This window comes from Balaenoptera borealis (assembly GCF_965194805.1).
Source record: "Balaenoptera borealis genome assembly, chromosome: 13".
Classification (NCBI taxonomy): Eukaryota; Metazoa; Chordata; class Mammalia; order Artiodactyla; family Balaenopteridae; genus Balaenoptera; species Balaenoptera borealis.
Window position 1 is genome coordinate 44,230,096 of NC_138870.1, and position 26,124 is coordinate 44,256,219.

Below are 26,124 nucleotides of genomic sequence, written 5' to 3' on the forward strand. Positions count from 1 at the left end.
AAGGAGAGGAGGGTGGTGAGGGAAGGAAAAAGCCAGACTCATAGCCTCCCCGCACCCCCGACCTTGCCGTTTTTGAAGACTCGGTTTCTTTATCTCCGTATTGGCCTAATATTTGAATCTGGGAAAGAAACATAAAGGTTCTGAGAAGGTGATTTTGAGACAAACCAGAGATTCTTGGGATCGTTTTCAAGAAGGAGAGAAAGGGGCTTCTGAGTTGCAGCAGGAGTTCAGGACAGGTCCGGGGAAAGGATTTCTGGGGGTGGGCAGGGGGGTGGGGAGAGGAATGTGGCCCCTGGAATGAGGGCTGAGTGGAGGTATGGGGCCTCTTTTGGAGAGTTTTGAATGCAGAAGAGATTCTTTGCTGCGTGGGGCCTGGCCTGGGTGCTGGGATTGATTAGCATGCTCATAATTTAAGGTGGCTCCAAAAATGAGTAGCGGCTGATGGCTGGGGCCCGCAGAGCACAGGACTGGTCCTGCCTGATGGGCGTTCCCCAAGGGCCTTGCCTGCCGGGCAGCACAGGGGCAGACACTGTAACCCCAACCCGACCCAGCCAGACCCCCGCCCCACTGCTCCGGCCTTGGCTTGGCTTCCCTGAACCAGCCCCTCCTAAGTGGGCTGCTGTTGGGGGAGAAGGATTTGTTTGCTCAAGACAAATATAGTTCTCCCATTTCCAAAGAGTGTTCCAGTCAGGTGGGAGAGAGAAACCTTCCAAGCACTCTCACTCCCAGGCAGGTTCTTACTGGGGAGAAGAATATGGTCAGAAGAGGGTGGGCCACTCGGGACTTCTGGCCACTGTGGCGTGCCTCTGTGTATTTCTTTCACTAAGCACTCCTGTGGATTGGGGAAGTCAGGTTCCTAGAGGAAAGCAAGGAGGAGAAAGTATGAGTAACTACTGTGTACAAGGCACCTCCACAGTTGTTCAGTTCTCCTGACTCCTGATAACTGGAAAAGGTGGCTAATATTATCATCCTCATTTTGATTGATTGATTGATTGACTGGCTGCGCTGCGCGGCACGTGGGATCTTAGTTCCCTGACCAGGGATGAAACCCGCGCCCCCTGCAGTGGAATCGCAGAGTCTTAACCCCTGGACACCAGGGAAGTTCATCATCCTCATTTTATAGGTAAGAAAACTGAGGCTCAGAGAGGTGAAGTGACTTGCCCTAGGTCACACAGTAGTATGGGAGCAGCTGCCTCTGGGAATGCTTCTCTCCAGGAGAGATTTCACCTTCCCAGAAGTCTTTCTCTAAGCTGCCTTCTTCTGTGAACGCTGGACACCCTGTTGGCTGGGCTCCTTGCCCTTGTAGTGGCATGTAGGCCAAGTGATGCTGGTGGGGGTGTCCAGGGCTCAGAGGGCCCCGGTCCTGGTTTCTCAAAGCAGCCTAATTGCTGTGTGACTTTGGGCCGCTGCTGAGCCTCTCTGGGCCTCACTTTTTCCACCTCTTCCTCCGGAAGCCCCCGGGTAAATTTATTTATAAGTCAGCGACAGGGTCGCTGCTTGGGAAGATGTCAGCAAGGCCGCAGACGCCTCACCTGAAAAACAGCTCCCCCACCCAGGCCACAGGGGGGCGGATTATGTAACATGGTGTGCGGCGAGGGTTGGGGAGGGGGGCCCGCGGGGCGGGGCCGGGCCCTCGCAGCTATTCCGGGCGCCGCTATTTTTAGCCCCATTGATGAGGCTGCGTCGGCCACGCCGCCGGGATTCCGGAGACGTCAATGAGCGCGCGTCACGGTCCCCGCCCGCCCGCTGGGGGAGGCGAGCCCGGGGCTGGGGCGGCGGCGCTGGCGGCTGCGGGGGCGGGGGGCGCGGTCGCGGCCGGAACTGGGGGGCGGGGGGGCTCCCCGGGGGCGGGGGGCGCGGGGCCGCGGCGGCGCGGCGACAGGAGCGCGAGACGGCGGCGGCGGAACAGTGGGGCCCCCCGCGCGGCGCCCGCGACCCCCGGCCGCCCGGCCATGGGCGCTCCTGCGCTGCCGAGCCGCTCCCAGCCGGCGGGGGCGCGACCCCGGAAGGCGGGGCCGGAGAGGCGAGCCAGGCGAGCCGGGCAAGGTGAGGGGGCCGGGGAGGGGGCTCCGGGCGCCCCGGGAAGGATGGGGTCTGCGCGGGTGCGTGGCGGGGGTCGGGGCCGCGCCTTGAATCCCGCTTGGAGACCGGGGGGCGTGGGGGCAGGGACTGGATTCCCGGCGGAAGCGGGCTAGATCCGAGTCAGCCCCCGAGTGTGGCGGCCAGCGCTTTCTCGCCCCAGCCCGCCAAGGGTGGGGTTTGGCCCGCGAGGGGTGCTGGAGGTGGCCAGGCCGGAGAAATTCCTTCCATTTCCCCGCTGGCTTCCAGGAGTTAGGGAGCTCGGCTGCCAGGACACGGAGCCGGGAGGGACCAGAGTTGCCCGGTGCAACCCCTTCGTGGGACTGAGCCGAGAAGCCGAGCCTGGAGAGGGTCTCGCGGAGTAAGGAGCGGACCTGGGATTAGAAATGCTGCAGAGTAATAATTCCAGTGGAGTAATAATTTGGGTTGGGGGCTAGTATTAGGGGTGTGCTGGGGAAAGGAAGGCTGGGCAGAGGTAGGTGGATTGAGAGTAGTTATGCCCAAAGTGTGCTGATGTAGTAGGAGGCTTCAGTGGTGACTTCAGGCTTGGTCCTAGACCCACACCAAGTGAATTGGATGAAGACTTGAAAGGGAAGCCAGCCGACTCTTTGTAGTGACCTAGAGGTGAGAGGAATGACAATGACAAATGTATAGTATGGTAAAGCCAAGATTCCAAGCGATGGCAGCCAGGCAGAAGGATGGGCCAAGTCTTAACAGGATGAATGAGACTGATTACGAATGTTGAGGCCTGTGCTGGAGTTAAGAAAATTAGCTGAGAGGTTCAACCCAGCAACCCAGGCCCCGGAGCTTCCCACTGGTTCTCTGGTGTTGGCTGTCAAATTGCTCTGTGCCCACTAAGCAGGTCCAAGGAGGGAAGGGGGATGCCTGGCCCTGGGCTCCCTGGTTGGGCTCCCTGGGTTCTAATCCTAGCTTTGTCACTTCCTAGCTGTGTGACCTTGGGCAGATTGCTTAACATTTCTGTGCCTTAGTTTCCTCCTTGTTAAAATGTTCATAGTAAGAATAATGCTTTTCTCACAGTGCTGTGAGGCTAAAATGAGAACACGAGTGTAAAGTGCTTAGTGATATATTTAGCATATGGTGTTCAACAAATATTAGCTGCTGTTGTTATTGTTGATAATAGTAATATGCCCATTTCTGGGTGGGGACATTGGCCAATGCAGAGTTTATGCCATCAGGAAGCCACCAGGGCTGCAGAGGGTCTGTCATTCATGTCCTGTTGCAAGGAGTTCAGATAAGAAAAGACTCAGTTGATAGGAAGGAGGAGAAGGAGGTTTCAGGTGGGTTCATGCAGGGCTGGGATCCAGGGCTGGGGGCTCTTTAGTCAGTCGTGACTCAACATAGGAAAGAACCCTTGGAGTTTGGGTCTGCCCCCAAATGGAAGGGACAGCTCCTTAGCTGCAGTGTTCTCCCTGCCTCCTTCCAAGTGACTGTCTGACCCTCCTCCTAAACCCGTCCTGATGCAGGCATGTCTGAGTCCCCCTCTCCCGCATTCCACAAATACTTACTGAGCACCTATTAGTACTGAGCTCTGGTTTAGAGACTGAACTCTGCAGCAGTTGAGACAGATGCATAAACAGATGCACAGCATTTGTCCTATGAAGATGATAAAAATAGGTTCATGTGGCGGGGTGGGAGTGGAGGTGAAATGGGAATGGAAACCTGATTGATGAGAAGGCGCTAGCCATACAGACACTGCAGGCAGTGACTCAGAGGCTCTGAGTGGGGAAAGAAAGCCCATGGGGCTGGAGCACAGCAAGGAAGGGGAGCAGGAGCTGGGTACTGAAGTCTGGCCTGAGGCTCCCACTTCCTTTGGGGCGGAAATCACTTTCTCCTCCTCCAAGCCCACTCAGCCCTTGGTTTGTCCTCTGCACAGTGCTGATTGTAACCGACCTTGATTCATTCCTGCCTTGTAACCTCCTGGGGCCCAGGGATCTTGATTTGCTGCTTCTTGGATCTCCCGCTGTTTGAAGCTCACTGTCTGGCTCGCAGTAGGCCCTCAGTAAATGCTTGTGGAATGACTGTTGAGGATGGGATTTTGATGGGGGGGCAGGAGGTGGGATCAGATGCCTGCTCTTAAGATGTTATGAATCACTTTCTGGGCACCAACTGGATCCCCTACTCTGACCTCTGTTCTCAGATACAGGGTCTTCCCGGGCACTCAGGTTGGGCCTGACTGTGGTAGGAGGTGTTTGGCCCTCCCTACCCTTTGTCCTCAGCTGTGGGCTGGAAGGGAGAAAAGGGAAGGTTGGTGGGGTCGGGGATGGGGGGAGGCTAGGGCATGACCGCAGACCGTTTCTGGGGTACGGGAAGATGACAGGGTCATTCTGGGAAGCAGGTGTAGGCTGTGGGCTGGGCCAGGTTTGCAGCCTGGTTTTGCCTTCTGTTTGGGGTCGGACTCCCTCCAGATGATCCAGACCGCCTTCCCCTTCTTCATGCCCTGCTCCCCATTATACCCACAGGGATATCGGGGTGCTAATAGCTCTGTAAGAGGAGAATCTGGGTACCATGGGCCAGAGGAGCTCCCCTTAGCCTGTGGACCCTGGGACAGAGGTTAGGAGGGTGAAGGAGTCCATCACCTACCCTCTGGGACCCCCTCCTCCTCACTCCCTCTGCCTGCCACCGTGGAAGCATCTACTTCTCTTTTCCCAGATCTCATCTCGGCCTGAAGGGCATCCTGATAACCAGGGAAGATCACGCCTTGGCTGGTCCTGCCCTCACCTTGGGGCCCGGTCAAGAGAGGCGAGGGCTGAGTAAGGGTAGGAAAAGGGAAGGAGAGAAGTGGGGTCTGCGTTGCCCTGGCTGAAGGCTTTGGCACCAGCAGGGTCACGGGGAGAGCTTGAAGAGGCTGGAGGGGTGACACACACAGGTGGCTCTGGAAGTAGAGGCCAGGTGCCCAGAAGTGCCTTGAAATAGGAACCAGGGTCTGGGGTTAGCTTTTATGTGTCTTCATTCAATTTTTCCTAATAATGATAGCACCTATGTATATCTAGCACTGTTTTAAGTCCTTTACACACATGAGCTCATTTTAAGCCTGCTGGTAACCGTATGGTTGTTAATTTTAGAGATGTCAATTACAGATTCGCTTTTTCTTTTTTAGATTTATTTATTTATTTATTATTAATTTTTTGGCTGCATTGGGTCTTTGTTGCTGCATGCAGGCTTTCTCTAGTCGCAGCGAGCGGGGGCTACTCTTTGTTGCGGTGCACGGGCTGCTCATTGTGGTGGCTTCTCTTGTAGCAGACAACGGCCTCTAGGCACGCGGACTTCAGTAGTTGCAGCATGTGGGCTCAGTAGTTGTGGCTCGCAGGTTCTGGAGCGCAGGCTCAGTAGTTGTGGCGCACGGGCTTAGTTGCTTCGCAGTATGTGGGATCTTCTCAGACCAGGGCTTGAACCCATGTCCCCTGCATTAGCAGGCGGAGTCTTAACCACTGCGCCACCAGAGAAGTCCCACAGATTCTCATTTTCACCGATGAGTAACAGAGAAGTTATGTAACTTGCCTAAGGTTACAAGTGATGGAGCCAGGATCTGAACCCAGGCAACAGGGATGCAGCGTCCGTGCTCTTAACCACTCTACCCCAAGCTGGACCTTCCAGTTTTGTGACTGGAATCCCTTCAGAGACGATTTCCTGAGAGTCCCCATGGCTCGGATTAGAAGGCTGGGCTGCCTAAAGATGGGGGCATGGAGCCCTTGCTCTGCGGCCTCTGAGGCTTTGGGGGCCAAGTTGGAGCCCCTCAAAGGAGAGAGGGGTATTCTGCTCTGTCCTCACAATAGCTCCCTTTTCTCTGCCTACAACATGCCCTTTTGTGCACGTCAGGGAGCTGAAAGCTGGATTGAGGTACGCCCCTCCCCCCAGGAGTGGGATGTGAGGCTGAGGGGCTGTGTCTCCAGGGCCCTGAGATGCCCCAGACACTGTCGGCAGCTCCTGGCCACACCCCACATTCCCAAGTGCTGTTTGCTTGCGGTGTGGGCCCCCAGCCTCTGACGCCCAGCTCGGGGAGGCCCTTGGGCTGGCTTGTCCCCCTTCATGGCCTGGGTCCTGCTTCTGTTCCCACTCCTGTGTTTTCTGGCTGTGCTGTCTCCAGGGAATGGTCCTGCCGGCTGGTTCCTCCTCTCTCGCGTGGACTCTCCCTCTGTAGGCCTCCACCGTGGACAGAGGCCAGCCCCAGCCCCTCCCTGGTGTCAGCGCCTTCTGCCAGGCCCTGAAGGCCCGAGGGATGGTCGAGTGTTGTTCAAGGTCTGTTGGTCCATCCAGAGTGGTGAGTGCCCTGCTGTTACCCTTTGTACAGCCCCGGGGCCCTTGAGCGGGTGGCTGGGGGGCTGAGGTGGGTGTGGAGCTGCCTGAAGCGGATGTGGTTTCGGGGATGGAGGGGGAAGCCCTGCAGAGGTGGTAGGTGAGGTGCTGCTCAGCATGGGGAGATCTGATTTCTTCAGTGGTGGGGGTAACGCGGGGGCAGGGAAGGGGGAAAGCCTGACTTTCTTAGCAGGACAGACTGGGGGGCTCTGGGCCTGGGTGTCATGGGGTTGTCGGGGATGACAGCTGCTCCCAGGGCAGCATGTGTCTGGTTCCAGGAAGCCGATGGGGTGGGGTTGTGTAGCTCAAGGCCAGGCTGGGAGTATAGTGGGGCAGACCTGGGGGATGGGAAGCTGCCTTGTTCCTAGGATGTAGACACTGTACCAGGGGAGTGCATGAAGGGAAACTGGGACCACCCCTTGCCTCTCTGAAAGGGTGATGACTGCCCCCTTCTGTGGTGGGCCTATAGGTCCTGTGGGGTCTGGTATGGGGAGATGGCTCTATGAATGGGGAGGATCTTGCTGACAAAGGGCAGGGACAGACCCTTCACTATTCATCCAACATCCCTGAGAGGGAAAGTCTCAGACTTGTGGGCTTGGCCAGAGAAATCCTTGGCTGTCTAGCTCCCCTCCTCTTCTTATGGCTGAAGAAACTGAGTTAGAGAGGGGAAAAGGCACTTTTCAAGGTCCTACATTGAGGACATGTAGACCCAAGCTCAGAATCCAGGTCTTCTGGATTCTGGGCAAGCCCAGTGGCCTGGTCAGCTGGTGGAGGACACACCTTCCTTGCCTGAAGATGCCTCCAGAGAAGACACAAGCTGATCTGTGGGTGAGGGGTGGAGTGTGGGAATGGGATTTCCACCAGGCCTTTCCATGGGGACTTGAGATACTGGGGCGGGGTCAAGGGTACATAGTCCTGGTCACCGTGTTTACCTGAGAGAGCTGGAGTTCAGCTTGGCGCCCTGGACAGAGACCCTGTTATTCCCTTCTTCCTTCCCCAGAAACGGGGGTCATCTCTGAGCAACACTCCCTTCAGGCCTTGAGAGATCCCCGGATGAAGCAGGAGCTGGCTCAGTATCCCCCCCTGGACCCTCAAACTCTGTTGCCTCTTGTGGAGTTGGTGTTCGAGGTGTAGAGAGTCCCAGAGAGGTGGCTGGGATGGGGAGGATGGGGTACCAGCCCTCCAAGCCTGGAGAGAAGGAGGGAAAGCCCTGGGAAGCAGGGCCTCCTGTTCCGGGGGCTGCGCTGGGTATGCACCTGGCCTCTTGCTGGCAGCAGGCACTGTGCCACCAACCTCGGGCTGGGGCAGGGAGAGGAATTACTGTAAGTGGAAGAAGCAGGTGTCCCTGGTCAGCCGGACATCTGGACTCGGGAAGCACGTGAGTGAAGATGACAGCAGCGGCCGGGAGTCTTTCCCTCCGCTCAGCCCCCACCTCCGCCCTCAGGTCAGACGCGGCCTGCTGAGCGCCTAGCCTTCCCTCTGGGTACCCAGTGGCTCCTGGGGTCAGAATTCCTTGCGGTCAGTCCGTTGTCTGGGTGAGGGTGATGATTGGGTCGAATTCCCATGCCAGAGACGCTGCCAAGGCCACCGTGAGGGCTGCCAGCGGGGGCTCCATGAGCGCTAGAGCTGCTGGTCCTGTGACGTGGGCACCTGTCTGCCAGGCCCGGGCATGGGCCCAGGGTCACGCTCATGCCGGGGCTCCCGTCAGCTGACTATTTTAGGCTCTTGCTGACCTGGGCCAAAGTCAGGCCTCAGCCAAGAGGGCCCTGAGGCAGCTCCCCCTGCCCCCAGAGGCCAGCTCTGGTTTCAGCTATATAAACAGAGGAGGACATGCTGGCTTGGAGGCCGCTCCACGTCCTGAGTCCACTCAGCTGGTGCACAGCCTCGGTCGGCAGGACGGGCTGACTGGGCGGTCACGTCTCTTCCCGCAGGGCTTCCTGAAGCCACCGGGAAGAGTCCCCAACCAACCCCGGGATTCTCCCTTGGTGCAGTTGTCCAGGACCTCAGAGAATCAAAGCAGATCGTGTGGAGGAAGCTGGTGAGTCTTAGGACTGGGGAAACCGAGGCACAGGGGCTGGGCTGTTTGGATCTTTTTCCATTGTGACTGTCCGCATTGTGGTTTCTTTGGCCTCGAGAGGAGGAGGGGCGGAGGAGGAAGCAAGGGTGGCCGACCCTCCCAAGGAATGAGAGTAAAGGCTTGATGGCACTTGGATGATGGGAGTTGGACTTCGACCACTTTGTGGTTGAGAACCAGGAGACGAGGAAATACGTGATGCCATCTCTCTCCTTCCTCAGAGATTTGCAACAGGGTCTTCCATCCTCCTGCCCTGTTGACCCGGCCTGGATAACACTGGTCGGCTCAGGCTGGGGAGGGATGCTGGAGTGAGCTGGGTGTCAGTCAGGTACCTCAGCACTCGTCCCTGAGTAGGGTCCCTGGCCCCCCAGCTGGTTGGGACTTGGGGTCTGAACTTGTGGATTGACGTCCCTGAGCCCTCGGCCCCTGCCCCGCCCTCCTTGCCTGGCTTCCTGCCTGGTTTGGTGCCTGAGAAGCAGGACTGGAGCGAGGCTTGGCAAGTCCGCCAACCGGCTTGCCACAAACACGCTCCCCGGGAGCCGGGCCAGGGGCTTGGGCCGGCGTGGAATAAGCGGAGCTCCTTACGTGGGAGGCTGTGTGCTCTCCTTCTCGGTTCTTGAAAAAAAATTTTTCCCTTTCTGAACGTGAGTCTTTAAACGAATCCAGAGCCTGTGACTAAAAATACTTTAACAATAGGAAAATGCATCAGTCTTTCCGGCTGGGCCTCGTTATCAGAGGGTTTTTATTTTGGAATTTGAAATTTTGCCCAAGGAGGCTGGGTGGAGACCTTGGGCAGGGACAGGAGAATTTGGTGGGTTGTTGATGTTGTGCAAGGTGGTGGGAGAGCCCCCAAGGGTGGGGGAGAGAAGAGCTGGCCAGGAGCTGAGCAGACTGAGGGGCATGGAAGGAGATTTTTTTTTTTTTTGCTGCGTTGGGTCTCCGTTGCTGCCCGCGGGTTTTTCTCTAGTTGCGGCGAGTAGGGACTACTTTTGGTTGCGGTGCACGGGGTTCTCATTGCCGTGGCTTCTCTTGTTGCGGGCTCTAGGCGCACGGGCTTCAGTAGTTGTGGCACGTGGGCTCAGTAGTTGTGGCTTACAGGCTCTAGAGCACAGGCTCAGTAGTTGTGGTGCACGGGCTTAGTTGCTCCACAGCATGTGGGATCTTCCCGGACCAGGGCTCGAACCCGTGTCCCCTGCATTGGCAGGCGATTCTTAACCACTGCGTCACCAGGGAAGCCCATGGAAGGAGATTTGAGGAGGCTACAAATGAGGCCTGGGCCACCTCTTCCCAGAGGAACTCCATGATCTTGTCTGTGTTTTCCAGCTCTGTCTGAACGTTCTTCCTGAAGTCTGATCTTGTTCCTTTATGTTGTATGTTGATTCCTTCTGGCCTGTTAGCAGGCTGGGGGTTGAGAAATCACTGGACTGAAAATGACCTCTGTGGAGAGAGGTCTGACCTGCTCAATTAACCAGCTTTCTTCAGAGTATCAATTGAGCACTTGCTGCATACAGTCTGGAATTTTCCTGGTGCTGGTTGGAGCCACATCTCTGGGCATACTCTCATTTCCTTTCACGCAGCCCTGGAGAGGGAGAGGTGGGGATGGGGGTACTGTTTATCTCAGGTTCTTGAAGAAGGGGGGTGCTGGCTCCCGAGTCGAGCTGACGGCTCTGGTGTCTCCTTTCTGTGCCTGCCTCGGGACCCTGCTGCAGGTCCCTAGAGCCCCAGTCCCCAGACAGTGCTCCCATTTCACTGCGAGCCTCCCCCTTCCGTTAGTGACTTGAATTCTAACAGCGCCGGGACGAGTGATGTTGTCAGCATTGGGCAGATGAGGAAACGGTCTCGCAGAGGGCAAGGGACTGGCCCCGGGTCACACACCAGGCTTGCTGGCTCCAGGTCAAAGATGCCTCTGAGAGTTCCTTTATCTTTTGCCTCTGTTGGGGGCTGGGGTGAGAAGTGGAGGGCGGCGGCTGACCTGCCCGTGTCCTTGGGAGCCTGTTTTCTGGGAGGTAACGACACGTGTGGTCATGGCAGGGCCTGGACAAGGGCCAGAAGATCAGACCTGGGCCTGCCCCTACATCCCCAGTTCCCAGAGCTGTCCGTGGAAGCCCCCTGGGGCAGTAGGCAGAGCTTCCCTGCCCACCGCACAAATCCCCCTGCCTGCTGCCAGGGCAGGAAGAGGAAGTGGCCGGGTCAGGCCTGGTGATAGGTCCTGGGGCTAAGGTGGGAAAGCTCGGGGGAGGAGGCAAAGCTCACTCCCTCTGCCCACCCTGTGGGAAGGGTGTGGGGGGCCCATGGGTGGGGATGGTCTTGGTGAAAGTAGGGCAAGTTCCTGCCCTTTGCTCAGCAGGGGCCAGCCTGAGGTGGGCGGGGCAGCGTGGGAAAGGGGCTGTGCAGTTCCACTTCCTCCATCTCCTATTTACCCACTGTCTTGGCTGGGGGACGATGGTGTACTTTGGTGTACTTTGGTGTACTTTGGCTGCCCATTTGCGGCCTGCCCTGGGCCTGCCCTGCCTGTTGAGGATGCATGAAGGGGCCTCCTGCCAAGGTGGGAGAGACAGGGCCTTGCCCTCATGTTCACACATTGGTTGTCGGGGGAGGGATGGCCTGAGCACGAGAGTCCCCGAGCCCCACAAGATTTGACTAGCAGGGGCCAGGCCCGAGCTGAGTGGTTCAGGAAACATACTGCGAGAGGACCCCTTTCTAATGTCAGATGCTGCAGCCTCTCCTAACCGTAGCTGTGCTCTTGAGTATGTGTTGATAGAACAAATACATAATGAGAAACAGCCACTGTTTCTCTGTGATTTCAGTAAATTCCAGCGGCATCTGCATCCATTTGAATAAATATGTCTCTCCCATTTAGGTGTGCCTATTTTTGTAAATAAACTTTTATTTCTGAAAGTATAACATACATACAAAAAAGCATACAAATCATAGACGTTGAAATCTTAAAGAGTATATAGTGTGATTACTTTTCCATACTGAACACACCCAGGTGACCATCGTTCAGACTAGGAACCGGGATGCTTCCAGTCCCCCCAAAGACGCCCTCATAGGCACTGCTGTGTTCAGTTTATAGGCCGTGTGCGTACCAGCTCTGTGGTGCACTTGTAAGAGTCAAGGCTCATGGGGCCAGAAGCCACAGCTCTGGAGTTCAGAGTTGAGGGCAGTGGGTCTAGCACAGAACTGGGAGTTAGGGGAGTCTGATTCCTGGCCCCTAAGCCTCCACCTCCTCATTTATAAAATGTAGGTGGTAATTCCAAACATAGAAGGTTAGGGAGAGGGTTAAGTGGAAGAATCCATGTGAAGTGCCCTAAGCCGAGGTCTGACCCTTCATTGGTATTCCTCACTCCCCCTCCCCCCAAACCCTCCAGTGAGAAGGTACTTATTATTTAGAGTTAGGCTGGTCCAGGAGGGTGTTATGAGCTGAAGTCTTAGAGGATCAGTAGGATTAGAATAGAAGGAAGAGGAACAATGTGCCCAATGGGTGGTGGGAAGGTTTAGCCCAAGGTCTTTATATTGGGGCAGTGGGGAGCCTGGGGGTGGTGAGGGTAGATTGGTGGGCTGTGCTGTGCGAGCCTGACCTTGGGCAGCTGTCTTGTCTCCAGCACAGCATCTTTCCCTGCCCTTCCTGTGTTACCATGGCCCTGCCTTACCTTCTGGTCCTCACCTCTAGTTTTGGATACCTCTGCCATCATTACCTGTCTCTTTCCAACCCTTACCTACCCCACAATGAGCTGTTCACTCTGACCTTGCTCTTAAAGGTTGGGCTTAGTGGGGTCCCTTGGAGTCTCCGTCCAGCCTTCGACCAGCTTATGCTCTAGGTCTCCCAAAGTCTGCATCAGTTATGCCTTTTCAAGAGTTCCACCTTGGCCAGATTCCACCTCAGAGCCCCAGGCCACCCTCCCTGGAGGGCATCTGGCCAGCAGGGATGAAGCCTGAGGTCCCCAAGCCCCTCTCGCCTCTCCCCCCTCTGTCTTAGGCTAGGTGCTCCCTGGGTGTGTTCCTAAAGAGGGACTGCCTTTTTCTCCTTATTTACTTATTTTCAGAGTGTAGTGTGTTCCAAGCCCCCAGCATCCCCCACCTCCACAAGCATGGCCAGGTGGCAGCTGCTGTTGTCTCTTCCACCCTCTGCCTTTGGGGCAGCGAGACTGCAGCCTCCAAACCTGCAATCTCCCGCGGAGATGGGGCCTGGGCTGCAGGCACAAATCTGGAGGCTGGATGCTGAGACGTGGAGATTTAGACTGGGAACCTGGACAGCTCCTCACCGCACTTGAGTTCCCTGGGGCTCCTGGGTGGGCCTCCCCATGGGAAGGTAGGGGACGGTCTGTGTTGCTCTTTACAGATGGAAAGTGGTGGGGAAAAAAGGGGGTGCTAGGGCTCAAGGCTAGGTCAGCTTTCAAAGAGCCATTAAGGCTGCAGCTAATATACTTTTTCTTTTTTCTTTTTTTTCTTTTGCTGATGAGTTTTGGAGGGAAGAACATTGACCTGGGAAGAACATTGGCCTGGCTAATCATCTTCTGCTAACACATTAGAATTGTTTTTATTTTCTGAGGCTGCGGGGGGCTAGGTGGGGAAACCAGCCCGTGACCCAGCTGGGTTAGTTTCACCAGCCCGGACTTGCTTGTGCTTCTGAGTAAGGTGCAGCTCTTCTGGGAGCCCTTGGGTCCTAATCCGCAAAATGGGAAGACATGAATTATCTTAGTGGTTTCAAACCAGTTTTAAGCTGTGGAATCCTTTTTATCCAAGTAATATCTTCTGCAAAAGCCCAAGACAAAGAAAAACAAAACTTGGGCTAAACGTCAGCCTGCCCACACTTCACCTTCACGCAGGTGGCCGTGAAGCGTCTTTGGAAGATGTTTTAGCAAAGGCCAGAGCTCTCTGAAGACTGGTCCATGTTGAGACTGTGTGCTGCAATGGGGGAGCTATGCTAGGTTCTGACCGGATCACCGAATGATGCTGGTGTTACATGAAGACTGCTCCATCCGTGGTGGACAGTAGGATTTGGAAAGAGGAGGCAAGCTGGTGAAGGGGCAGTTTCTTAATGGATGTGGGCAAGGAGAAGGGGAAGTCGCTGGCCTCAATCAGCCGGTCTGCTGCCTTCAGGCACCAGTGAGGCATGGGCTCTGGCTGGCAATACGAACGGAAGATCCAAGAGAAGTTCCAAAATACAATTTCAGGAAAAGGTGAAAAGTAGCATGTGGGGCATCAGGAGCAGAGATGGGTGGCAGGCAGGGAGTGCAGAGACGGCAAGCTCTGTCTGGAATGGGTGACGTTTGAGGTGCTGGTGGGACCGTTGAGTGGACAGAAGTGGGGGCTGGAGAGCAGGGTGTGGGAAACCTGAGACGGAGGTGAGAGTGGAAGTGAGGAGCATGAAGTGCCTCAAGGGTAGAGGAAAGTGCTGTTGGGTGACCAGGGGAGGCCAGAGTGGGGTCCGTGGGCGCAAGCTCAGTGTTGAGAGGAGAGAGTGGGAGGGGTGTGGGGAGGGGCTCTCTTCTTCTAAATATTAGCCTTTTCCTCCTTCCTCTCCCACCTAGCAGGCGAGGGCTCCCGGGAAGGCTGCAGGTGGGAACTCCTTGATCATGGACAGCGGAGGGTGTGAAGGGATCCCCTAGAGATGTAGTCAGGTTCCACCCCAGTGTGCCACCACCTTGCTCTGTGACCTTGAGCAAGTGCCATTATTTTTCTGAGCCTGTTTATTTCTAAAATGGGGAAGAGTCGGCACAGATTCGAAAAGATTTCTCAGGCTCCACCCGGTTCTGAAATTCTGTAATTTCCCAACTAGAGTGCTTTCACCCTGTCAGGGACTGGGGAGGGTAGTGGTGAGAAATCAACTTCAGCTGTGAAACACAGCCCGTTGGCCTGTCTTGGGCTTGGCGAATCCCTGCCCTCCGGAAGGTACTTTGCATGAGAAATTGGGGGGAGGGAATAGGCGGGTGTGTGTGTGTGTGTGTGCGTGCGCGCGCGGTGGGGGTAGTGTGGTGTCTGACGTCCCTGGACAACCTCTCAGCCCGAGACCCCGCTGGGGAAGAAGGGTCAAGTGCAGTGGCAGCGCCTTGGGCTGAGGTGGGGGGCGCAGGTTCCCCGGGGTGCGTCCCTGAGTTGCCCGCCCCAGCCCTAGGCCTTCCCCGGGCCGCACAGGAGGGTAGTGGGCACCCCGGGCCCGCAGGAAGGGCTGGGGAGGGTGCAAAAGCGGAGCCGGGCGCGGTCGTGGCTCCCGGGAGCAGCCGGAGGGTGAGGAGCTCCTCGTCCGGGGAAGCCCCGCAGCCACGGCGCTAGAGAACCCTTTTCTCGGCCTCTGGCCCTCGGGCTGCTTATTTCGGCTCCAGGGGCCCCGGGCCGGTGCTGGGTCCGGCCGGAGGAGCCTCGCGAGTCCGCGAGCTGCTATTTTTAGCTGGCGCAGAGGGTGAGAGGGGACTATTTATAGATCAAACAATCCGCGCTCCCTGCGTCAATGGAACCCCGCGTGCGTCACGCGCGCAGACATTCCAGGCCCCCCCTCTCGCCCCGCCCCCTCGGGCTCTCCGTCCCCGTGCCTCCCCCTGGCCGCCTCCCGCCGGAACCGCGCCGCCCCCCGCGCCCTTGTATGGCCAAAGCTCGCCGGGCCGCGTGCGTCAGTGGCGCCCCCGCCCCTCCCCGTGCGTCACGGAGCGCATAAGAGCAGGGTCCGGCGCGACCGGAGTCCCAGTGGTGGAGGCTGCGAAAGTTGGGGGAGTGTGCAGGAGCGCACGCGGGACCGGGCTGCGACTTGGGGCGCCGGTCCTGGGCAGGGGGAGCAGGAGCCAGCCGGGTAGGTGACCCCCGGGAAGCGTGCATCTCCACAGAGCTCTGTTTTGGGTTGGGGGGGGGTTGCTGCATGAAGGAGATGGGTGTTCGCGCGGGCAGAAAGGGTGTTTTAGGGTCAGCATGAAGGAGGGGGGGGGTAGGATGCAGCTCTGGCGTTGGGGGTTAGCGGTTGGAACGGGATGAGGACCCAGGGGTAAGGACCCAGATCGGACTGGAGTTTACTGAGCGCTGTGTGTGTGTGTGTGTGTGTGTGTGTGTGTGTGTGTGTGTCGGGGGCGGCGGGATGTCCGTGCAAGGTGGAAGCCACAGAGGGTTAGGTTGGCGCCAGCAATGGGGACCTGTTCAGTAGGAGACTGGATAGAGTTGTCTCCCAGGGTCCTTTAGTGGGCACAGGGCGCCTGGGACTTAGTTGCTGGTTGGGGTCTCAGTACGGTGTGCGTGGGGGAGAAGGTGCACAGAGCTTGGGCTGCTGGGATGTATCTGACTCCTACCAGGATTGAATTTCCACAAGGGTCTCCTTCTTCCCAGCTTGTCAGCTCGCACCCCAGCCGTTAGTTGTTAGTTGTTTTCTTAACACTTTAGAAGCTGTGGCTTAGTTTGTGGTGACCCCCAGCTGGAAGTTTCTGCCTGAATTATCTTAGGAGAGGTCTAGATTGTTGAGGTCAGCATTGGCTGAACTGTGCAGGGGGTGCTGCTGTGTGTTGCAATAAAGGAGTCTTCTCACCGGCAAGAGCAGGGTCTCTGGAAGCGTAGGGAAAATTGTTTTTACTGTAGCTTGGATCTGTGTCTGTCTGTATGTGTGTGTGAGAGAAAGAGGGAGCGAGGGAGGGAGAGAGGTGGAAAGCGTCGTTCTTCGGGATCCTTGGTAGGCAGTTGTTAATGTTGCAGTCTCTGGTGTGGTACCACCTAGAGGATACCACCCCCGCCCCACTCCCGCCTCAGTCTGTGTTGGATCGTACAGGTAGGGTGCAGCCTGAGGCTTGTTTAGCACAACAGGTGCGAACCACATTGTTGCCAGGACCCGCCTGAAGCTGGATTCTCCTTGCTCCCTCCTTCAACCCCACCTCTTCCTTCTCTCTGTGCTTCCGCCAAAGGCTAGACGTAGGTCCATATCTTGTGTCATTAAGTACCTGCGTGAAGGCAGGAGTGGGGGTAGTTTGGTGGGGATTGATCCGGATGTGGGACGTCCACGTGGAGAAACGGGATTTGAATAAGGCTGGAACACCCAGCCCAACCCTGTGTAGCTGCTGCCTCTTTTCCTCCACCCAAACCCATCCCTGCCCAGGCTGTCGTAGCGCAGGCAGACGTGGCCACCCTTATCTCTTACAGGTGCTCAGTGCCTCTGGACGGGTGCCACTGGGTGGGTGGGGCCAGAGTTTCTGGGGGCTCTGTTGTCTGGGTTGGTTGTGGGAGTGTCAGGTCAGGGGTGGAGCTGCTCTGTCCAGGGCCCAAGGAGGTGGGAGAAAGGCTAGAACCAGAGGACTCCCTGGGCTCTTGGCCAGGAGGTGATGCCAGCCTTTGCCCCCTCCTGCTGTCCCCCTTGGTTATGGCACTCTTTGTTTCAGCTTGCTTTCTTACCCAGCCTCCCTCCCTGACTGATGAGGCCCGGGTCATGGAGACCCCCAAGCCAGGACGTGGGATGGGGAACAGTCCCAGAGCCTCCTCTGTGTTAGTTTTCGACTTGTCTGCGAACTTAAGGATCCCCCCTGAATGATGCTCTTTCTGCTCCTTCAGGCTCCTCAGGTTTGGGGCAGGGTGTAACCCCCTTTGCCTGAGCTCCTGGTTTCTTCAGGGCACAGAACTCTTTAGTGGAGGGACCCAGGCTTCCGTCACTCACCAGCAGGCTCCCCTTCTTCCCTGCATAGCCACCTCAAGTCTCCTGGACTCTGAGTGCTCTCATAAAAGTAACAGGGGGAAATGCTTTGGGGGTAGCAGAGGAATTCCTCTTCAGGACTTCTCCTGGAAGTCCAGGGGCTGCTTTCTCCCTCATGCTCCCCCTTCCAGCATATGGCCTTTAAAGGTCTGGAGCCAGGTTACCTGATCCCTTGGGGAGCTGGGGACTGGGTAAGGAGGCCGGGCTCCCTTTCTCTTTGCTTCTGGGAGCATCCCAGGCAGTGTAGAGTGGGTGCCTGTCCCCAGATGGCAGGACTGGGGTGCGCGTGGGATCTGCAGCCTTTGCTCAGTACATAGGGTGGGGACGGGGGTGGGGTTGAGGGGTGGGGGGTGGAGGGGCACAGGCTCACTGCTGCTTAGGCTGCTTTCGTAGGCAGCTGGGCCTTCACTCCCAGCTCCTCTTCCGTTTGCAGGATGTCCTTCAGCCCAGGCACTGGCACTGTGTGGGGAGGAGGAGAGGGGGTTCTGGAGAGGCTGGGCCATGCCTGGGAATATTCCCAGAAGTGCCAGGTTGGAGGAACAACATATCTGCTGCCGGGACTGGGCTCAGGCTTTGCCCGGCTGCCTCTCCCACCCACCCTTCTCCCAGCCCCCACCCATGCCTTACCCAGTGAGGGAAGGGCAGGGGGCTGGAGGAACACAGCTTTCCCCTGTTCCAGCAGAGAAATGCTGGCTGGATGCCTTCCCTAGGGTTCCCAGGCTGCCTGGGGTGTGGCTGGCCTTCCGACTTGAGCCCACTCTTGCTGGGCCATTGCCCAGGGGCTTTGTGACATGGAGGTCGAGATGGTGCTCTGGCCGGGAGCCAGGATTCCTGGGTTCTGTGGTGGGCTGTGGCCCTAACGCCTCGTGTCCCATGTCTGGCTGGGATTCCTGCCACCTGGCAGCTCAGGGGCCTATACTTAGAGGTCAGGCCTCAGGCTTCTCTCGCTGACTCCCCCGCCTCCCCACTCTTTGGTCTCTTCCTTTTCCAGAGATGCCCTGTATCCAAGCCCAGTATGGGACACCGGCACCAAGCCCAGGACCCCGTGACCACCTGACAAGTGACCCCCTGACCCCCGAGCTCAGCAAGCCCACCATGGACCTGGCCAGCCCTGAGGCGGCCCCCGCTGTCCCCACTGCCTTGCCCAGCTTCAGCACCTTCATGGACGGCTACACAGGGGAGTTTGACACCTTTCTCTACCAGCTGCCGGGAACAGCCCAGCCGTGCTCCTCGGCCTCCTCCTCGGCCTCCTCCACATCCTCATCATCAGCCACCTCCCCTGCCTCTGCTTCATTCAAGTTTGAAGACTTCCAGGTGTACGGCTGCTACCCCGGCACCCTGAGCGGCCCTCTCGATGAGACCCTGTCCTCCAGCGGCTCTGACTACTATGGCAGTCCCTGCTCAGCCCCATCCCCGTCCACGCCCAGCTTCCAGCCGCCCCAGCTCTCTCCCTGGGACGGCTCCTTCGGCCCCTTCTCGCCCAGCCAGACTTACGAAGGCATGCGGGCATGGACAGAGCAGCTGCCCAAGGCTTCTGGGCCCCCCCAGCCGCCGACCTTCTTTTCCTTCAGCCCTCCCACCGGCCCCAGTCCCAGCCTGGCCCAAAGCCCCCTGAAGCTGTTCCCCTCGCAGGCTGCCCACCAGCTGGGGGAGGGAGAGAGCTATTCCATGCCAACAGCGTTCCCAGGCCTGGTACCTGCTTCTTCACACCTTGATGGCTTGGGGATGGTGGATGCGCCCGTGACCTCAGCCAAGGCCCGGAGTGGGGCTCCGGGTGGAAGCGAGGGCCGCTGTGCTGTGTGTGGGGACAACGCCTCTTGCCAGCATTATGGTGTCCGCACCTGTGAGGGCTGCAAGGGCTTCTTCAAGGTACTGGGCTGCCCGGGGGGTAGCTTTTTATGAGTGGTGGGACAGGCCGCTCTGTCACCCCTGCGGGGTCTGTGGTGGCTTCCCTTGGGTTCTCCTCCCAACAAGTTCTGCTCTTTTAGAAGAGGGCAGGCCTGCCAGATGGGCCACTGTCCTGGGAGCAGGGAGTTGGGACCTGGGACCTTTTCCTGCTGGGACTGGGGCTGTAGAGATAATGGAGGGAGGGGTGAGAGCTGGGCAGAGGGTGCGGGCTGCAGGGGTACCCACGAGGGGAAGTTCAGTGACCAGCCTCTAGCTCCCCTCTGCCTGGCCTCCCCCCAGTCAAGGTCCTGGTGGGAAGGGGGGCCCCAGGCACTCGTGTTCCTGGCACAAGATGAAAGGATCTGAGAAGAGGGCTTGGTGCTTGAGGGCTGGGGGCGGACTTGGGAACAGGCTGTGTGTTTGTCCCAGTGCTGGGTGCCTGCTTCGCTTCCCGTCCCCACCCCCAGCCCCTCCTCAGCCCTCTCGTGTCTGCCCCAGGGAAGGGGCAGGCGGACGCAGGCACGTTAAGAAGTACCGGCTGCTGGGGAGCCCTGAGCCCCTAATCTTGTGTCCTGAGGGTGAGGCCGAACCCTCCCCCAGCGTCCCCAAGACTTCTCTCTTCCTTCCCCCACCCATCCATCTCTCCCTCCCCTGCCACCCAAATGTTAGAAAAATAGCCGTGAACAGAGAGCGCTTTTGTCTGCGATGGCAGTAGGATCTGGGCGCTTCCCTCCCCTGGGCTCCCCCCAGCCCCACACTCTGACAGCCTGTTCCGTGTTGCCCCCCCCCTGCCCAGCGCACAGTGCAGAAAAATGCCAAGTACATCTGCCTGGCTAACAAGGACTGCCCTGTGGACAAGAGACGGCGAAACCGCTGCCAGTTCTGTCGCTTCCAGAAGTGCCTGGCTGTGGGCATGGTGAAGGAAGGTGGGTGGCTGGCACAGGCCCAGTGGGACAGAGGCGGGCCTGAGTGGGGTGGGGCCGGCAGAGGCCCCCAGACATTTGTTCTGGTGGGCCGCAGGGGAGGGCATGCCTGGGCCCTACTTCCTCCCTGACCTCTGGTCCACCTGCCTGCCTTGTGGTGGGGGAGGTCCCTGCAGAGTCCCCTGGGTCTCGGGGGCTCTAGGTCCTTGGACTTGGGGGTGCTGCCCCGCACTGCTGTGCACGGCTTGGGCCGAGAGTCCCTTCCCTGGGTCCCTTCCTCCCTTGCTCACCCCTGCCCATTTCTCTGCAGTTGTCCGGACAGACAGCCTGAAGGGGCGGCGGGGTCGGCTCCCTTCAAAGCCCAAGCAGCCCCCGGATGCCTCCCCTGCGAATCTCCTCACCTCCCTGGTCCGGGCACACCTGGACTCAGGGCCCAGCACTTCCAAACTGGACTACTCCAAGGTGAGGCCCCGCCCACCCCACATTCAGTGCTTTCCTGCACATTAGAAAAGCCCCCCCCAACCCCCAGTTCCACAAATTGAAAAGAGAGGAGGCCCCTGCAGGCTGACCAGATGGGAAAATGTACCCCTTTGGGCAGTGGCCAACTAGAAAAACGTGCTCCTTCCAGCAGCCGCGGCCCTGGGTTAATATGTGAAAGTTAGCAAGCAAGCATGGGCGGAATCTCAGCTCCGCTCTCACCCCCGGGGATCTGGCATCCGAGGGAGGGCACGACATGGCTGTACGTGGCGGCCTCGGTGCGGCGCTTTTCCTGGGGTCTGACCCCGCCAGGCCGCTTCCTAGTTCCAGGAGCTGGTGCTGCCCCACTTCGGGAAGGAGGATGCCGGGGACGTGCAGCAGTTCTACGACCTGCTCTCGGGTTCCCTGGAGGTTATCCGCAAGTGGGCTGAGAAGATCCCCGGCTTTGCCGAGCTGTCCCCCGGGGACCAGGACTTGCTGCTGGAGTCGGCCTTCCTGGAGCTCTTCATCCTCCGCCTGGCCTACCGGTGAGCTTGCAGCTGTCTGCTCACCCCTCGCCCTGCCGCCCTGCCCTCAAGCCCCTCTGACTAGTGTCTGCATCCCTGCCCACCAGGTCTAAGCCGGCTGAGGGGAAGCTCATCTTCTGCTCGGGCCTGGTGCTGCACCGGCTGCAGTGTGCCCGCGGCTTCGGGGACTGGATCGACAGCATCCTGGCCTTCTCTCGCTCCCTGCACAGCCTGGTCGTCGATGTCCCTGCCTTTGCCTGCCTCTCTGCGCTCGTCCTCATCACAGGTGGGTGGCTAGTTCCACAGACCTGGGGAGACGGGGAGGGCTTGAGGGCCTGGCCCTGGATGGGCGGGCATCTGGCGCTTCCTGGGCCCCCACCTTGTGGAGCGAGGGTGATTAGATGCAGAGAGGGGTAAGCATGGCTCAGGGCAACACAGCTGGCAGGTGGCAGAGCCAGGGTTCAGGGCCAGCTGTGGCTGACTGCAAACCAAGCCAGCCTGTGAGTTATCCCAGAGGACCGAAGATGCTGGTGGTGTAGGTGTCACGTGTGGCCTAAAGTTTGGGTTTGCTTTTAAAATCTTACTGAATCGTGTTGCACCCAGGAAGTTTTTACAAACGGAGCATGTGCACATAAATAGCACCCAGGTCAAGAAACAGACATGACCGGGACCCCAGAACCCCTCCCTGTGCCCCCTTCCGGTCATCAGTTCCCCCAAGGGTGGCTGCCATCCCGACTGCTAACAGCGCAGATTAGCTGTGCTTGTTGTGTACGTCATGTAAATATAATTATGCGGGATGGAGTTTTTGGCATTAGATGCGGAGGTTTTCGGGTCTCTTTATTTTTTTAAAGCACCAGAATCTGCCCCCACCTCTCTTTCACTTAATGTTTTTAACTGAAATTTCACAAAGCTACATAGGACAAAAAACTGTAGGACAAAATCTGAGGCACTCTAGGCTGCAGAGAGAGTATGGTGGGTTTTGAGGCCTGCTTTCCCTGGAGGTGGCCTCTGAAACACTGCTGCTCAAACCCAGGGTTTCTCACAAACAGTCTGGGGGGAAGAAAACCAAAAAGCAACACTGGCCCCGTCAGAAAACCTGCGTAGGGTTTTATTTCCTTTTTGCGACCTTAGGCGAGTCATTTAACCTCTCTGGGCCTCCCTTTGTCACTTGGAAGATGAGGATAATGAGCGTTGCTGCCTTGCTAGGCTTCTGCTGGGGCTCAGAAATGGGCTCCTGTGCTTTTGCACAGTGCAGAGGGCTGTGGGGCCTGGTCACTGGCGGCCGTTCCACAGACCTGGGAGAGGCTGGGTCTGCAGGGGAGAGGGACGTTTGCTCCTCAGCTGTGCAGCTAATCCTGCACCTTCCCCGCAGACCGGCATGGGCTGCAGGAGCCTTGCAGGGTAGAGGAGCTGCAGAACCGCATCGCCAGCTGCCTGAAAGAGCACGTCTCGGCCGAGGCAGGCGAGCCTCAGCCGGCCAGCTGCCTGTCACGCCTGCTGGGCAAGCTGCCTGAGCTGCGGACCCTGTGCACCCAGGGCCTGCAGCGCATCTTCTACCTCAAGCTGGAGGACTTGGTGCCCCCTCCGCCCATCGTCGAGAAGATCTTTATGGACACGCTGCCCTTCTGACCCCAGCCCGGGAACACGTGTGCGCTCTGTGTGCACGCTCATACGCCACCCCACGTGCCTTTAGGCCACGGCCCACGGACCCCTGGAGCACCACCCCTCAGCTTGGGCCTGAGCTGCAGACTGGCCGCCCCTCCCCGCCACCTGCTCTGGGAGGTCGGCAGGGAGTTCATGCCCTGGGGGAGGGGGGGGATGCATTCACAGGGGTGACCCTTACTATTTGTCTTACCCCCCAGCCCAGCCCTGGTCTTCATGTTTTTGTAAGATAAAACCGTTTTTAACACACACACCGCCATGCTGTAAATAAGCCGAATGCTGCTGTAAATACAGGAAGGAAGAGGTTGAGGTGGGAGTGGGGTTTGGGAGGGAGGGACGGGCCCCCACCAGCCTCCTCCTACTTGCTCTCTCTTCCCGCCCTCCTTCCACGTGTACATAGACTCACTCTAGGAGGAAGACAAGTGACAGATTCTGACATTTATATTTGTGTATTTTCCTGGATTTATAGTATGTGACTTTTCTGATTAATATATTTAATATATTGAATAAAAAATAGACATGTAGCTGAAGCTAGGATCCTGTCTCTCTCTGACACGCTCCCCCCATACCACCCATCCCCAAAATGGCATGAGAGGCAGGGGTGGCACCCATAAATCTTGGATGTTACTAACCTGAGCTTACTGGCCTCAGTTTACTCATTTGTAAAAGGTGGAAATAATCGCAGCTGCTTCATGGGGTTGTTATGCAAAGCACTGAGACTAGTTTCGGTCGCGGAGAAAGCCTCTGGGAAACAGGCCTGGCTCGTGGATGGGGCCTGCACCTGGAGGCTGATTCATCCAGGGATAAGAGCACCGGCTTTGGCTGTAAGTTCCTAACCTGGGGTGATGGCCTCTGATTCGGCTTCCACATCTGTAACACAGGGAGGAGGGCATTCCCCACCTCACCTGGCTGCTGGGATTGCGAGAGTGTGGGTGTGGTGCTCACCATAGGGCTGGGTACAAGGCAGCTCAGGATGGTGATAGCAGCTATCATTACCCAGTATAAGTTTTTTTCCCATCCCCGTTTTCAATATTTCTCCCCACGCGTCTAGCACCCTCTTGGCAGGAAAACTGTTCTGAGGTCCCTACCTGTGCCCAAATACCCCCATGTAGGTTCTCCAACCCCCAAGCCCATCAGATGCTTAGCTGGCTTAAAATGCAAATTCCTAGGGACTTCCCTGGCGGTGCAGTGGTTAAGAATCCGCCTGCCAATGCAGGGGACACGGATTCGAGCCCTGGTCCAGGAAGATCCCACATGCCGCGGAGCAAGTAAGCCTGTGCGCCACGACTACTGAGCTTGCGTGCCACAACTACTGAGCCCACGTGCCACAACTACTGAAGCCCGTGCACCTAGAGCCCGTGCTCCGCAACAGGAGAAGCCACCGCAGTGAGAAGCCCGCGCGCTGCAATGAAGAGTAGCCCCTGCTTGCCGCAACTAGAGAAAGCCTGCATGCAGCAACAAAGACCCAATGCAACCAAAAATAAATAAAATTGATTCTTTAAAAAAAAAAAAAAATTCCTAGGCTCTACCCCAAAGACTTGGATTTCACGGGGTGGGGCTCATGGAGCTCTACTTTTACCCAGCACCCAGGTGTTTGTGAGGCTGGAGGCCTGGAGGCCACTCTTTCGAGAAACATGAACGTAGCCTGACCCTAACCCGAGGCCCAAGGTAGCCACGCGGGGTCCGGCCCCTTTCCCTGCTCTCAGTGCCTTTCCAGCCTCATGACCCAGGAGGGCCCTTGGCCCAGGACCCCTGAACCTCTACTTCCACAGCCCCTAGGAACTGGCTGGATGAGGGCAGCCCCTGCTGGATGGAAGTCGAACAAAATAGGGCTCTGCTCTGCAGTAGGACCGAATCAAGGGCCTTCCCTGGTCCTCCAGCCCCAGTCTGCAGGTTCCCCAAGGAGTCCCCAGCCACCTGCCCTTGCTCAGGTTCTGTTCTGAAGGGTCCATGTGGGGTGGACTGGGGAGTCCTGGGCCGTGTGCATGATGACTGCCACGGCCAGCAGTGTGTGGACTTCCAAGCGTGCATCCCTGGCACCCCCGCCAGAGCTCGTGAGTGAGCCTGCATCACAGCACCAGCACCTGGCATAGGTGGGGCTAGGGGTGGGGTGGTTGGGAGATCTGCTTCTGTTCTCAGCCCTGCCCCCAGCTCCACGCTGCTCTCTGAGAAGCCCCTCACTGAGCCTTGGTTTCCTGTCTGTTCCACGCGGAGGTGAGTCTGGTGGCAGTACTCTGGTTAGGAGCAGAGCTTGCTGGGAAGTCCCCCACCAGCTGTGGCTGGACTGAGTCCCTCTCCCTTTGGATCACTCTTTGGCAAAGACAGGGCAGGCCCCTGGGGAAGGCAAAAGGTGTTTGAGGAGGGGCCAGGGGTCGGGAATGGGCCGGGGTAGTGGAGAATCTTGGTCCCTATAGATACCTAGGCCCCATAGTGATGACAGTAGCTACCCCATATTATGCTTTATCGTCCACCAAGTTCTTTTCATATGATATTTGTTATTTCTAGCCCTCGATACCACACTGTAAGGAAAGCGTGCAACACAGCAGAGTGGTAAAGAGCGAGGACTCCAGAACCAGACTACCCGGCTTTAAATCTTGGCTCCAGCTCTTCCTAGCTGTGCAATTTTGGGCAAGTCACTTTACCTTTCTGTGCCTCAGCGTTTTCATCTATAAATGGGGAAATTAGTTGTACCTATTTCACAAAGTTGCTAATAGTGATTACATGAATGAATGTATACAAACTGTTTCCAACAGTGCCTGCCATGTAGCAGGCACCCCATAAATAATAGCTATTGTTTTTACCAAAGAGGAGAATTCGTTTCAGAGGAAAGGAAATGACTTTCCCAAGGTCACTTGACTTCTAAGTGGCTGAGCTGGATGGGTCTAACTACTTAACCACTAGGTCTCCCTGTCCCTGTAAATGAAAGAAGCTGCATGGATGGTGGCTCCTTTCCAGGACGCTGGCGATTGGGGTACGGGGTGGGGGGCCGATTTCTCCAGCCCTGCCCTGCCCAAGGGCTGGAGCCTGCAGGCAGGCCTTTTCTTTCCAACCAGCAACTGGAAGAACTGGCCTCTGACTCTTGCTAGGGGCCAGGAGGGCGAACAAGGGGGCATTGAGCCTGGTGGGGCCTCACAATGGCCGCTCTGTCCCTGCGGCCCGGGGGCTGGGCCGTTTCCGTCGGGGACAATAGTCAAAAGGCAGTGACGCCGGCAGGGCCTGGAATCCCAGGCGGGATCTTCCGAGGCCTCAAATCCCGCTGTTCGTCCTCACAGGAGACCCAGGAAGCCTAGCTCCCTGTCTCCCCACAGCCCACCCACGCAGGGCCCTGTGCCTAGAGGCCCTGGCCCCCTCCCCAGTCTGGAGGTGGCTCGGTGACTGGGGCCATAGCTCTGAGGTCTGGGCTCTGAGCAGGGGCCAATGGCCCTTCACTGGGGCCTGGGATGGGGGAAGCCGTCCTACACCCAGACGTGGTTATGGAGCTAGGTGGTGAGGGTCGGCCTCAAGGAAGTCGAGAAGCTTCTGAAGGGCACAGGCAACCAGCCGGTA

General features: G+C 57.7%; 1 protein-coding gene across 5 annotated transcripts; it reads left to right on the top strand.

Moving 5' to 3' along the window:
- Positions 1 to 1,883: 1,883 nt before the first annotated feature.
- NR4A1 (nuclear receptor subfamily 4 group A member 1) lies at positions 1,884 to 23,108 on the top strand. 5 transcript variants are annotated; one of them, XM_082350531.1, is made up of 9 exons: positions 2,017 to 2,046; positions 6,185 to 6,358; positions 8,325 to 8,431; positions 18,115 to 18,992; positions 19,807 to 19,936; positions 20,244 to 20,395; positions 20,735 to 20,937; positions 21,024 to 21,202; positions 22,289 to 23,108. In XM_082350531.1, exons 4-9 carry the CDS (start codon positions 18,117 to 18,119, stop codon positions 22,543 to 22,545), a joined length of 1,797 nt encoding a protein of 598 aa, XP_082206657.1. In that variant the 5' UTR covers positions 2,017 to 2,046; positions 6,185 to 6,358; positions 8,325 to 8,431; positions 18,115 to 18,116; the 3' UTR covers positions 22,546 to 23,108. The 5 variants fall into 5 exon arrangements, with proteins under 5 accessions (XP_082206653.1, XP_082206657.1, XP_082206656.1 ...); XM_082350527.1 differs by lacking the exons at positions 6,185 to 6,358; positions 8,325 to 8,431 and having other exon boundaries at positions 1,884 to 2,046; XM_082350530.1 differs by lacking the exons at positions 2,017 to 2,046; positions 6,185 to 6,358 and having other exon boundaries at positions 7,946 to 8,431.
- Positions 23,109 to 26,124: the final 3,016 nt, after the last annotated feature.